The 14183-nt window shown below is 40.9% G+C and overlaps 1 protein-coding gene across 7 annotated transcripts in view; it reads right to left on the minus strand.

Annotated features, from left to right (window-relative positions):
• The window catches only part of SANBR (SANT and BTB domain regulator of CSR), a 94149-nt gene that overhangs the window by 76308 nt on the left and 3658 nt on the right, over window positions 1-14183 (minus strand). For 5 of the 7 annotated variants that reach the window (XM_075596173.1, XM_075596170.1, XM_075596172.1 and 2 more), the window contains exons 2-4: window positions 13018-13192; window positions 12488-12660; window positions 2326-2512 (exon numbers count right to left, since the gene is read on the minus strand). In XM_075596173.1, coding sequence (XP_075452288.1) covers window positions 2326-2512; window positions 12488-12637 — 337 coding nt within the window. In that variant the 5' untranslated portion in view covers window positions 12638-12660; window positions 13018-13192. The remainder of the gene's footprint in view (window positions 1-2325; window positions 2513-12487; window positions 12661-13017; window positions 13193-14183) is intronic. The other 2 variants (XM_075596171.1, XM_075596176.1) reach the window with 1 other exon arrangement.

The raw sequence follows: 14183 nt of genomic DNA on the forward strand, positions 1-14183 counted from the left end.
ATCTACTTCTTGCGCTGGCCTCTGCCTGCTTTTTCTTTTTGCTTTTTTATTATTGCCCCCTCGTCTTGTTGGTCTCTTATGAGGGGGTATTCTAAAAAAGCAATAGTGTTGTTGTCAGTTGGAGAGATCCCACTTGTAGAAGGGGATGGGGCAGATATTCTAGTTTCAGAGCCACTAGCTGTTTCAGACTCAGAATTCTCAGCCTCAGAAGAGGAATAATTAATCGTGGCCTGTCTTCTCTTTTGGGATTTTTTGTAACTATACACCTGATGCAAACTATAGTCAAGGGCATCCCTCTGAAATTTTCTGTGCTTCCTCTCTTTGATTTCATTTCTAAATTTATCAACCTCTCTTTGGAGTTTAGATTCCATGTCATCAAAATCTTTGTGGGATCTAAAATCATCCAGTTTGCGTAGTTGTATATCCAATTCCTTCTGTATATTTAGAGAAGTCCTGCAGGAGGTAAGCGGAGCACAGCAGAGCAAATGCAGGGGCTATACACCAGGTGTGAATAAAAATCCTTTATTGCATGATCGACATCATGGTAATGGACAAGTAAAATCTCTTACGCGTTTCAGGCTCCTGCCCTTTGATAAAGGGCAGGAGCCTGAAACGCGTAAGAGATTTTACTTGTCCATTACCATGATGTCGATCATGCAATAAAGGATTTTTATTCACACCTGGTGTATAGCCCCTGCATTTGCTCTGCTGTGCTCCGCTTACCTCCTGCAGGACTTCTCTACTTGTCTATTACCAGCGTGATGCACGCCCAAGGAATTGCTGATACCTTCCAACCGTGAGTACCCCAGTCCGCTCACCTGCGCTCTGGGGGTTATGTTCCCAATACCCATATACTTCCTAGGGGGATTTCAAACTGTTCTTAGGTGATCAGATATTTATTACTGATTTTACCATTAGATACAGGTCCCGCCCGCTACAGAGAGGAAGGGGTTAACTATATGGAACACACGGCATTTATATATACATTTATATTTGAGAAGACGGCTCTTCCACTCTGTCATCTTTCATGATACATGATACAGATCTTCACAAAGAATACCATATAGCTGAGCACGGTATTGGGGATTTTTCTCCTACTTTCCACCTTCTGTATATTTAATAGCCGTATCTGTTGAGTTTCAACCAACAATTTTATCAAAGATTGTGAACAAGTTGATAATATTTTTTCCCATTGCTGGGTAAACTCAACAGTGGTTATATGATACGCTGGAGAGAGGCCTATGCGTAGGCCCCGAGGAATCATATCTTGAGTATCATAATTCTGCAGACTGGAGACCTCCCACCAGGTCTGTGCCTGAGATTTAAATAGACGGTTGAGGATTCTGAAAAAATCAGTGATGTTATCAGTGTTATTATAAGGAGTGTATGTATTTTCCACAGAGAAGACTTTTTTTTGCCTCATCATGCCATGAGCTAGTATCCCAGCTTGTAGACAGAAAACCTGTCATATTCTATATTAATTTGGCTGATTAACTCTTAATAGAGGTAGGAGCAAGTATAAGGAAGAGGATTCTTACGTTCCCCTATAATGAATACTAGAATGTAAACAAAAAGAAAATATAATGCTCACTAAAATAATAATGTGAATGTAATATGATTGTGCCTTACACGTCTAGAGTGACGGTGGGTGCAACTATGGCTCATAGTTGCACCCACCGTCACTCTAGACGTGTAAGGCACAATCATATTACATTCACATTATTATTTTAGTGAGCATTATATTTTCTTTTTGTTTACATTCTACTATCCTACTGTACATGCTTTTTTTTTTTAATAAATTAGTTCTGTAGTATCAGATATTACTTCCTAAAAAAAAATATTCAACTCTTAATGCCATTTTTAATGAGTTTTAAAATAATGAGCATCTTTTGATATCTGTAGCAGGCTTTAGCACACCTCCCAAGCAGTGCAAGATCTTTGTAACATTTTCCTATTTGTGATCATTTGTTGCCAATTTTCCCAGAAGTTTGAGCTGCAAACTGTAACAATAGATAAGGTTTCCTTAGTAATATAAGAATACATTGTAGCTGCTGTGTTACATTGACTGAAGGATTGATTGAAACTGAAAGGCAGCCATTTAGTCAACCCTGGGAAGCAGGATCTTTGCTGAACGATTACAGGAGAACGAATCGAGCGGCAGCTTAGGTAATTCGTTTTCAATTAAGGTAATCAAATGCTGCATATATTAAAACAACAAGAAGCTTTTGGTTGTTTTTAAGTGCCGCTTGCACTGCCTCTTTAAGGTTATATTAGGCAGATAAAAAAGGGGAACACATTTTTTACCACTGAACCATAGCAAAGTACCTGTTATGGAGATAGTACCTTGGCCTATGGCAGCCTCTACGTCTTCCTCTGCAGGGTCAAGCAGAGATGACTTGATATATGTTGCCAGGTTTTCCAAAGGAATTCCTCCAGTTGCCATTAATGGATTACACTGGTTGTCAACAGGAGATGTTCCGCTGCTTTTCAGTTCTTCAAATCTTTTGGCACACTATCAAAAGAAGAAATGTGAGACATGATGTAATATATATATATTTATTTTTTTTCTTAACCCAGGCTGTGCTCAGAAGCTGTGAAATGCAGCAAGCATAAGATTTAGGGGACCATCTTATATGGTTTTGAAGCAAAAGGTGGCACTGTGGGCTCATTTGCTTGTCACTTCCCAGAATCCCTTGCTGCAGTGGAAGCACTGTATGCTGGGTGATAATGGTGAAAGGCAGGGCTGCAAACCTGTCTAAGACATGCCAATGAGCACACAGTAATATTTCAATTTGCTATTTGCTTTACTGTGGAGGTTTTTTGTCACTTTTGTTACCCACCATAACCTTAATAAGTGTGGTGAGACCTATCCCTGCTTCATTTGGCAAAGCCAGTATAACCAACCTCACACTGATGAGACCCATTAAGGTCGAAACAGCTGTCTGTGGGTAGGTTTACCGGCTATGGATCTTAACCCAGGCTGTGCTCAAAAGCTGTGCAATGCAGCAAGCTATAGATAGGAACCTCGCTCTAACCCCTTGTTGGTTGAGGCGTGCTGCCTAGGGAGTGGATCAAGAATTGATGACGAGTGTATCTAAAGAGGTACACAGAAAGAATCCCTTTGTAGGCGCACCGCAGACCTTTATAGAATAAATGTGGTCAGGGGAAATAAATAGATGTGTTTAACAAAATGTTATTAATCAAATTAGTGATGGTGTAATAAAAATAGCAAATATTAAAGAACTAGTATTTACTATGTTAAAAGACACTAATTTTGTCACAAAGGTAGGTCCAAAGGAACTACTCTGGCCCCATCAGCAGATGTAGATATACAGTGTATGTAGCTCGTGTTGATTCACTGTAATGTCTTGGATGTTCAGCATGTATCCAAAGTATACCAGTGTATGCCCTGAAGTGGGTGTAGATCACTCAAGTGTGACACCTAGTGGTGATGAAGTGTTTCACACCCTACACCTAGATCTTCATTGCTATATGCCACTGTGCTCTAATGTTTCCACTGACAGTATGCAGTCCCATGGGTGAGTGCACGGTTGGAGTCCACCGTGCATATACCAACAGTGTATGTATGGGTTGCTGACTATCCACTGCGACTGGCTGGGTAAGTATCACCCTAGTGCAGATACAGATATGCACAGATGGTATATAACCACCTGATTCTGGTCACGATTACTGTGTCTCAGCAGCGATTGTGTTAATATCCACTATACCTATTGAGGTGTTTCTCAGTGTCTACCGCTGGACACACAGATGCGCTGTAGTTTAGAGCTAGAATCTAGGTTAGTTTGTTCATCCTAAGGTGTCTACGTTCACTTCGATGTGTATTACTGCGGTTAGTCTCAAACTCTGATAGTTTATTGCGGGGGCAGTTGTTGTTGTACCATTTTTCAATCAGAGTTTGAGACTAAACGCAGTATTAAACATCTAAGTGAACGTAGACTCCTTAGGATTAACAAACTAACCTAGATTCTAGCTCTAAACTACAGCGCATCTGTGTGTCCAGCGGTAAACACTGAGAAACACCTCAATAGGTATAGTGGATATTAACACAATCGCTGCTGAGACACAGTAATCGTGACCAGAATCAGGTAGTTATATACCATCTGTGCATATCTGTATCTGCACCAGGGTGATACTTACCCAGCCAGTCGCAGTGGATAGTCAGCAACCCATACATACACTGTTGGTATATGCACGGTGGACTCCAACCGTGCACTCACCCATGGGACTGCATTATGTCAGTGGAAACATTAGAGCACAGTGGCATATAGCAATGAAGATCTAGGTGTAGGGTGTGAAACACTTCATCACCACTAGGTGTCACACTTGAGTGATCTACACCCACTTCAGGGCATACACTGGTATACTTTGGATACATGCTGAACATCCAAGACATTACAGTGAATCAACACGAGCTACATATACTGTATATCTACATCTGCTGATGGGGCCAGAGTAGTTCCTCTGGACCTACCTTTGTGACACAATTAGTGTCTTTTAACATAGTAAATACTAGTTCTTTAATATTTGCTATTTTTATTACACCATCACTAATTTGATTAATAAAATTTTGTTAAAAACATCTATTTATTTCCCCTGACCACATTTATTCTATAAAGGTCTGCAGTGCGCCTACAAAGGGATTCTTTCTGTGTACCTCTTTAGATACACTCGTCATCAATGTAGCAAGCATAAGCTTTAGGGGACCATGTTATATGGTTTTGAAGCAAAATGTGGCACTGTGTGCTCATTTGCATGTCACTTCCCAGAATCCCTTGTTGCAGTGGAAGCACTGTGTGCTGGGTGATAATGGTGAAAGTCGGGGCTGCAGACCTGTCTAAGACATGCAAATGAGCACACAGTAATATTTCCATTTGCTATTTTTTAATATAAACAAATGTAATTAAAAGTATACCTGCACGCCCTTGCATAAAACAAATTGACCAATTCCATTTATATCATTATTTTATTCATATAGTGCTATGTATGTAGTTTTACATAATTGGCATTAACCCTTTCAGTGCGGATGGTGTTTGTAACTTCCAGTACTGAAGACATTTTGGAGTATTTGACACTGTTCGAGCCCCAGTAATGATAATATTCTTGCAAACAATCCAGAGCCCCTCAGTGGCCCACAAGACATACAGTATGTGTCTAATGACAGGAGACTCCCAACCCCCCATCATACTTTAATTAAAATACCCAACACCTCCTTTGAGAACCATATCTGCTTTCTTTTCCTAGTAAATGTACAAGGGAAAGAAAGCTGATATGGCTCTCAAAAGGAGGTGGCAGGTATTGTAAAAGCTAATAAGATAGCTATTAGGAAATATACGCAGACTCAGAGGAAGGAGGATAGAGAACTATAACAGGCTAGGCACACAGTATGAGGCTAAGCATATAATCAGATGGGCAAATGCCCAAGCAGAACAGAAAATAGCTCAGTCAGTAAATAAAGGGGTCAAAACCTTTACAAGTGAAAGGAGGACTAGTAAGACTAAAGACAGTCTTGTTAAGGGAGAAAAAGGTATAGCAGACTACCATAATAATTATTTTTGCTCAGTCTACACAGCTGAAGGTGAAGGGGAGGGATCACATTTGGGTAACAGGAATATAAATGGACAGGGAGGTGGACACAAGTCCATTTACAGAGAGCAGTTAATATCCAAGGATATTAAAAGATCTTAGGGATATACTGGCAACCCCATTAACAGAACTATTTAACCAGTCGCTATTAACTGGCACAGATGATTGGAGAATAGCAAGCATAGTCCCACTTTACAAAAGTGGAAGTAGGGTAGAGGTGGGTAACTACAAGCCCTTAATTAACAGGTCAATTGTAAGAACAGGAAATAAATGAAAACTCTGCTGAAAGACAGAATTGTTGAGTAGAGTCCAGCAACTTACAGGATCCCAGGCAGCATGGATTTATTGGAAGGACGAGGTCATGTCAAACAAACCGAATACATTTTTTTGACTGGGTGCTAAAGGTAAGAGACCAGGGTGGAGAAGTAGATGTCGCTGTCATGGGAGACCAGGACTATCACACCAGGGATAAATTTGTCAGACAGAAACGCAGAGTTTAGCAAATTAATTTATTGGAAATAGAAATATCCACAACTATTTACAGTTAAACAACACACACTTACAACTGGGAAACTGGGGTTACCATATAAACCTAGGTGTAGGGACCTCCTTAAGGAGATTTTCCCTGTTCTTACTTCCTGCAGAGCCCACTGTAGCGTCTCCCTGCTACTCACAGCTTGTTTCTATCTGCAGCTACTCCCAGCTACTAGCAGCTTCTTCCCCAGCTGCCTGCTAAAAAAACCTCTCAGCTCACAGCCAAAACTGAGCTGATCTTATCTCATCTAACTAGGTATCTTCCTTCCCCCCAGGTGTTTGCAATATGACCCAGCCCCTGATTGGTGGGGGGACGTGCGGCGTCAAATGACGTCGCGCGGTCACGTGGCAGCGGCTTCATTTGACGCCGGCACACAGGTAAGGGGGGCAGGGGGGGCGAGAGCACCAGATGTTTGCATACCCCTACTCTAAGCTGTACATATTAAGGCCCTTTAGTCTTTCCTGATAAATTTCATCCTCAGGGGCTGGCATCCCACAAGCTAAATATATTTAGCCAATCACCTGCAACTGCTTATTGGGCAGCTTGTGGGAGGCCAGCCCCTCCTTCTTCTAGGTATATAATCTCCCAGCAAGATCCCTGTATTTCACTATTCACTTTACTTGCAGACATGTGAGTATGATGAAGTCTTTTTACCAAGACGAAACGCGTAGGGTGGAGGCTTAAATATAATTTTCATAAGTTCTCCCAACTCTCTGGACTGTCAGCATTTAATATCTGGAAATATCCCAATACCATTTGCTGGACATTATCCGCTTGCTTTCCGCGTTGACGGATCTTACTATACGCTGACGTCACGCTCGCAATCTTGCGAGACTTGAGGAACAGCAAGGAGGAAACTGGAGGCAGCTGCGGACGCATCTGATACACCGCGTGGGGTCTCTGCGTTCCACGTGGAGCCAGTGCAGACCGCCACACAGATCAGCAGTTAGAAGAGGATTGTGTATATCCTACATGCCTGTTATACACGCTACTTTGTAAGTAGCTTTCATCTTTTGCGCAGTTAAAGAATACAAGCGTACTTCACCATATTCTGTTTCTTTTTCATTTTTTCAGAGACTTCACCTATTGGTTCATCTATTGTCCCTATTCTATTTCAATCCCTGGTACTCTATACGGTATATACTTATCATTGTTTGCACCTGTATTTTTCTTCTCTTTTTCTCCATATATTTTAATATTGTGTATAGTTAGAACACTGTGGCATTGATACATTTTCTTGTTATATTGTGTTAAATTGCGCACTTAGTTATTTTTATTATATATATATATATATATATATATATATATATATATATATATATTTACACACAGAAAGATGACTGCGCTCAACAGGTACTAATGATATAAGTGTATAAGTACTAGTAAGCACTATAGATTAGCATAAATGATCGACTATACATTAAATGAATATAATTTCAATAGCTGAATTAATACTGGTATTCACTGAACATGCTATAAAAAATGTATGTGATTTTAGACCAATGTATATTAAAGCAAAAATAGTTGAGACCCATAAAGCATACTTAAGAATACATATATAATAGTGGTATAAATGTGAAAAGCAAATGATTGTTTAATGATTAAAATAAATTTAAAAAAATAAAAATAAAAAATACAAAAAAAATTTAAAATTTAAAAAAAAAAAAAAAAAAAAAAAATATTTTTTAAAAAATATAAAAATGTAAATATGAAAAAAGGGGCTCAAAAATAGGATCTGGCAGCTCTCCACAAGGACCAACGACTTCCCATAAATCTGTGAACAACAAGAAAAGAAAGCGCCCGATCCTAGTGCAACATGAAAAATACACTTTTAATAAAAATAGATTAGGTCCAACATAAATGCACTCACAAACAAAAAATCAATAAAAGCATGTAATGAGTATACTCATTCGCCTCCGTGTGCTGCTATGGCGCCATTGCTGTATGCTCTCTCTCAAGTAGGATGTCAGCTGCTTCTGCCGTCTTTACTGAGTGCAGGAACTGTGCATGCCTCTGGAGCCGTGACCCGGAAGTGTAACAGTCTCTTTGATAAACCGGATGCCAGGATCGTGGATGTTTGTCCCCGTACAATGTAATAACGGGCGAGGTACTAAGTCCTTTTAAAGTCCACACCAGGAGATTATCCTGTACCTGTACCTTCGCTGGCTAGCCGCTCTCATAGAGAATAGGGCCCCGGTCTTCCCGCAACCATCTAGTGGAGATCGCTATTGGGGCTCTAACCCGGAAGTGATGGCGTGCCCTCTAGCCGAACCGGATGTGTTTTAGCGAATGTATAGCCCCGCTGTTACCTACAGAGAACCGGCACGTTCCAAATGTCCTGGCCGTGTCCAGGCACAGCAGACAAAGTAAAAAAGGCTGCGAATGAGTACTATAATAAAATCTGTTCTAAATACCAGTATAGAATCCTCCCTACGCGTTTCTTCACTCTTAGGGTGATTTCATCAGGGGATCCCCTGATGAAATCACCCTAAGAGTGAAGAAACGCGTAGGGAGGATTCTATACTGGTATTTAGAACAGATTTTATTATAGTACTCATTCGCAGCCTTTTTTACTTTGTCTGCTGTGCCTGGACACGGCCAGGACATTTGGAACGTGCCGGTTCTCTGTAGGTAACAGCGGGGCTATACATTCGCTAAAACACATCCGGTTCGGCTAGAGGGCACGCCATCACTTCCGGGTTAGAGCCCCAATAGCGATCTCCACTAGATGGTTGCGGGAAGACCGGGGCCCTATTCTCTATGAGAGCGGCTAGCCAGCGAAGGTACAGGTACAGGATAATCTCCTGGTGTGGACTTTAAAAGGACTTAGTACCTCGCCCGTTATTACATTGTACGGGGACAAACATCCACGATCCTGGCATCCGGTTTATCAAAGAGACTGTTACACTTCCGGGTCACGGCTCCAGAGGCATGCACAGTTCCTGCACTCAGTAAAGACGGCAGAAGCAGCTGACATCCTACTTGAGAGAGAGCATACAGCAATGGCGCCATAGCAGCACACGGAGGCGAATGAGTATACTCATTACATGCTTTTATTGATTTTTTGTTTGTGAGTGCATTTATGTTGGACCTAATCTATTTTTATTAAAAGTGTATTTTTCATGTTGCACTAGGATCGGGCGCTTTCTTTTCTTGTTGTTCATATATATATATATATATATATATATATATATATATATATATATATATATATATTCCCCATTTATTGCTATCCCAAAGGGAGAAGCGCATGGATTCACTTTCTGTTTTTCAGCCTGCTATATAAGGCTGCACTTCCTAATGGGAGTCTCCGAGCAAAGTTCTAAGTTTTGCAGCTCCTGTCGGTCTTTGATGTCATGCCTTTCCCTGTTACCTGTTTGAATTCCACTGTTGGTGACCCCGGACCGTGACCCTGACCTCACTACTTTCTGCCTGCCCTGACCTTTTGCCTGTTGTCTGGGTTTGAACACTGCCGCCTGCCCAGACCTTTTGCCTGTCCCCTGGACTCTGCACCTCTGCCACCAGCCTGCTTACCGACTACGGATACTCTAACAGGTCACTGTTCCTGGGCTCTGGTTGGTTATTCTGCATCCCTTCCTCAGCCCTGCAGGTCCGCTCCCTGATTGGAGATGAGCACCGTCACATGATTGGGCCCTGTGTCAGAAGGTCCGGGAAGATTGGAAGTGGCCAAGGAAAGTCCACTGACATTTCTGTGAACGAGGATCTTCTTGGCCACTCTGGGGCTATTAGTATGGCATTTACATCCTCAGCTTTGATTTTCTACAATGCCCCCTGAATCAGAGGTATTGGTGGGAACACAGACCAACTGGAACTACCACTTTCTGGCGAGAGCATCTACTCCTGATGCCTGGAGAAGAAGAGATGGCATTTGGTGTTGCGACCTGTTGCCATGAGGTCTATTGCCGATTGAGCCCATCTGCGAAAAATGCGTTAAAAAATGTCCTAATTTAGAGACCACAGTTGGCTTGTACATTCTGGTGACCTGCTATGTAAATCGCTGATTACTGGAACATTGAGCTCTGCCCATCTGAATAAGTCTGCAACGTCTCTTTCGGCTTGAACACTGCTTGTACCTCTCTGATTGTTTATGTAAGAAACCACTGTGATATTGAGTGTATCTTTATCGGATGACCCTGCAAACTATGGGAAAATAGCGCTTTGAAGATCTCTCTTATCTCCAGAATGTTGCTTGAAAGTACTGCTTCAAAATTCCCTGGACAAATGTTTCTTGGCAGATTGCTGACCATCCGGAAGAGCTCACATCTGTTGTTAGGAGAATCCAATTTGCTGGACCGAACCAATCTTCACCATGTCAGTGATCATCAAGTTTCTGGTAGTAGCGGTATTCTCTAAGATAGATCTCGAGGGTTCTTGTTCCAGGTGGTTGGATTGAAGTTAGACATAGCAAAGAAAATAGAAAGAAGGACAATAGATATTCCAGCAACGAATCCCCACTAGCAATAACCTCCTTGTACCTCCAACACAGTGTGAACCCATAGCTCCTCTTATATGCTTGTGTTCAGGAGCTTACTGTCTCAGCCGGTGCTCCGTTTTCTGGTGTGTGGTGATGATGTCACTGGCACCTCCGCCTATACGAATTCTATGTGCTCCACGTAGTCATCCTACATGTGTTCTCCCTGCCGTCTGACAGGGAAGCGGCTGCATCAGGAGGCCGTGTGGGCTCTCCACCTCTGAATTCAGAAGAGGGAATTAGGAATGCAACTGTGTGGAGAAGGGTGCGGGGGGAGGAGAGCCATGCATGTGTTGGTGGCACATCAGAACAACCGACAGGGCATTAGAGCTAGTTCCTGGTGGGGGGTAGGGCGGCACGATGGCAGCCCATGGTTCAACTCCCCACCACAGGATGCAGAGAGTGGTGCGAGAGCGGCTCTTAAAAAAAAAAAAAAGGATTATCTGCAGGGGGCGCGGGGGTTACAGAGGCCCCGCACGCTTCCCGAAGGCATTTAAATTAAATGCCGGGGGAAGTGGAGAAGGCCTCTGCAACTCTGTCTTACCTTGGTTCAGACATCTTCTGATGACGCGTTGCCATGGCAAGGTGACGTCATGACGCCAGAACATCCGAGTTAAGGTAAGGCGGCGGCGGGGGGGCGCATGGAGAGGGGGACAGCTGGCAGGGGGGCGCAGGGGGAAAAGATTGCGCTCCCCTGCGTTAGGAGACAGGAGATGATATCTTCTATTAGAGGCCCAGCCTGGATAACCATGGCTTGTCATCTTTAATGGGGTCAAAGGCTGTGTGCAGCTAATATAGCAATCAGATGATGCATTCTATATTTAACACATACAGTACTTTCCCTGAGATACACTATTGAACGCTGCACTGCTTTGTGTTACCACTGTGGTGACAATGATTCACAGGACATAACCAGCTCTTACACCCCCGTAAGCCATCTGCACAGCCAGAGATGTCAAATTCCAATGACTCAAACCAGTGAAAATTGTGAGGTTTGGATTAAAAACGGACCAATTAAAGAAAAAGTAAATGGAATAAGGCTCCACTTAAAGCCGCAATACTACATTCCCCCCCCCCCCTTTTTTTCTTTCTTATTTGTATTTGTGAAGCATGTGACAATGTATAATTCTACATTTTTACCTAAACTGGCAATCGTTTGGTGCTCCCATTATAAATCTGTAACAATCCTGATTGTGCGGCTAACATAATGGGTGCTTTAGTCAGTGTAACTCAGCAGCTACAATGTATCCGGATATTACTAAGGTAACATTATCTATTGTTACAGTTTGCAGATCAAACTGCTGGGAACATTGGCAACAAATGATCCCAAACAGGAAAGTGTTACAAAGATCTCGCACTGCCGGGGAAGTGCTAAACCTGCTATAGAAATCAAAGGATACTCAGTATATTAAAAAAACTCATTAAAAATGGCATTAACAGTTTAATGAAAAAAATAAAAATATATATGTACAATAAGTATTATCTAATACTACAGAACTGATTTTTTTTTTTTTTTTTTTTTAAACCCATATAAAGATTTCCCATGTTTTGCTGCTTTAAGCATATGATGTGTAGACAATTCTATGGCCCCATTCATTATTTAATTATAACAGACACAGTTGCATCTTGTGGTTAGGTTTAAAATTGTAATCATGTAAGCACTGTCACACACATTATTTGTCTTGCTTTTTTTACATTTACACATCTTTAAAAAAAAGGGATTTAATAAACAATGAAAACGGTATAACCTTTGTAATACGGGTCTAAAAAAAAAAAAACTTATGTTGTATTTCATTATTTTAGCATCCAATATTGGAGCCACACCTCTTCAGACAGATAATCATATTGTAACTTACCTCTTTTGATGAGTATCCTGGGACCAGCCTTGCTACGCTGTCCCAGTTAATCGGCTGAGGGACGCCCGCAAGAGAATAAAGGATCATATCCAAGACCATCTGGTTATTGTCATAGGAAAAATTATTGTTTTCTGAATACCCGCCACTCATGTTGTCTGCTGGTACCTAAAAAACTAGAATGAAACTAACATTAGCAATAAACAAAATCCTTTTTTTAACTACAGATAACAAATGATGAATTGCAATAATACATCTACAATATCAATTGTTTTCACCCCAAATAGGAAGATAAATGAATATGTAGCACTCTTGCCGAAGAGAAACAAAAAACACCTGTATGATTAATCTATTGATGCCTACTGGTCTCTGGATTACAAATATACCCCATTTAGATACTTTATGGTCGAAAATGAGCTTCCCAGAGTTTGACATCTAGAATGCTCATATCCATTATCACTTGTGGAGCCCAATGGCTCTGTATCAGCAAGGAGATGAAATCAGCAGTGGCTAGACATACATCTGAATGTTACCTGTGCTGAAAGAAAGGAGCAGTAATGCAGGTGCTGTGATCACAGAGAGGGCTCTCCAGAATGTCTCTGCATTGAGATGCTAGTGGAAGAGGAGATAATACTGTGCTGCTGGCTGGAGCTGAGGCAGGGAGGCTGCTACTTCTGCCTGCACTGGGATCATCCAATAAGACCAGGGCTGTGCCGGGAAAGAGGAGAAACACTGTTTCATTGCAGTTAGTGCTGGTACATAATTCAATGACAGGATGGCAGGGCTAGTGCTGCTAAGTTCTGCACATGCAGCCAAGTCATCACCTTAACTCTTTGGCTGCCAGAGAGGCAGCAATGCAGTTAAACAAATATATCAAATAAAATAAAAAATCCAGCGAACTAAAAAGAATGAGGATTTATACCACTGCTTTGAGAAATATAGAATGCTCTCCATAAATTAGAGATATAAAATGCCGTATATACAGTATAATAAAGGTATCATTTACCCTGTACATAATAAATATATTGCTTTGCATAATAAACATTGCTGTCTATAATACAGATATATACTCCTCATATACACAATACTTGATCTGTAATACTGATATGTGATACTTAATAATACAGGTATGTATTGCTCTGCAGTCTGATAGAAATAAATATTTCTGTCTGAAATACAGATATAAGTATTCTGCATCAAATATGCAATCATAATACACACCAATTTATTCATAATTCAGATATGCACATTCCTCTGCAAAATAAACAATTTTATACATACAGTAGATGATATAATATATATATATCATCATCTACTGTACATATACTGCTCTGAATAAAATATAGTAATAATTTTCTATACAGATATATACACTGCTCTCCATCTAATACAATGCCTTATGAATAATTCAGATATATACAATATGCTGCATATGAATACATAATACATTGCTTTGACCAGACTAATGCAGTGCAAATATATATACACCCCTGTCCAAAGTACAAAATGTTCTCCACACTGATTTATCTATCATTTACATATACGTACTGCCTTGCTATATATTATATCTGAATTACAGATAAATCGGTGTATTAACAGAGCTTTGCATTTTTTTGCATCTATAATTCAAACATATACACTGTTCTGTAAATAATATATGTTTCATGCATCATACAGATACATACACTGATTTGCATAT

Source organism: Ascaphus truei, chromosome 4 (genome assembly GCF_040206685.1).
Source record: "Ascaphus truei isolate aAscTru1 chromosome 4, aAscTru1.hap1, whole genome shotgun sequence".
Taxonomy (NCBI): Eukaryota; Metazoa; Chordata; class Amphibia; order Anura; family Ascaphidae; genus Ascaphus; species Ascaphus truei.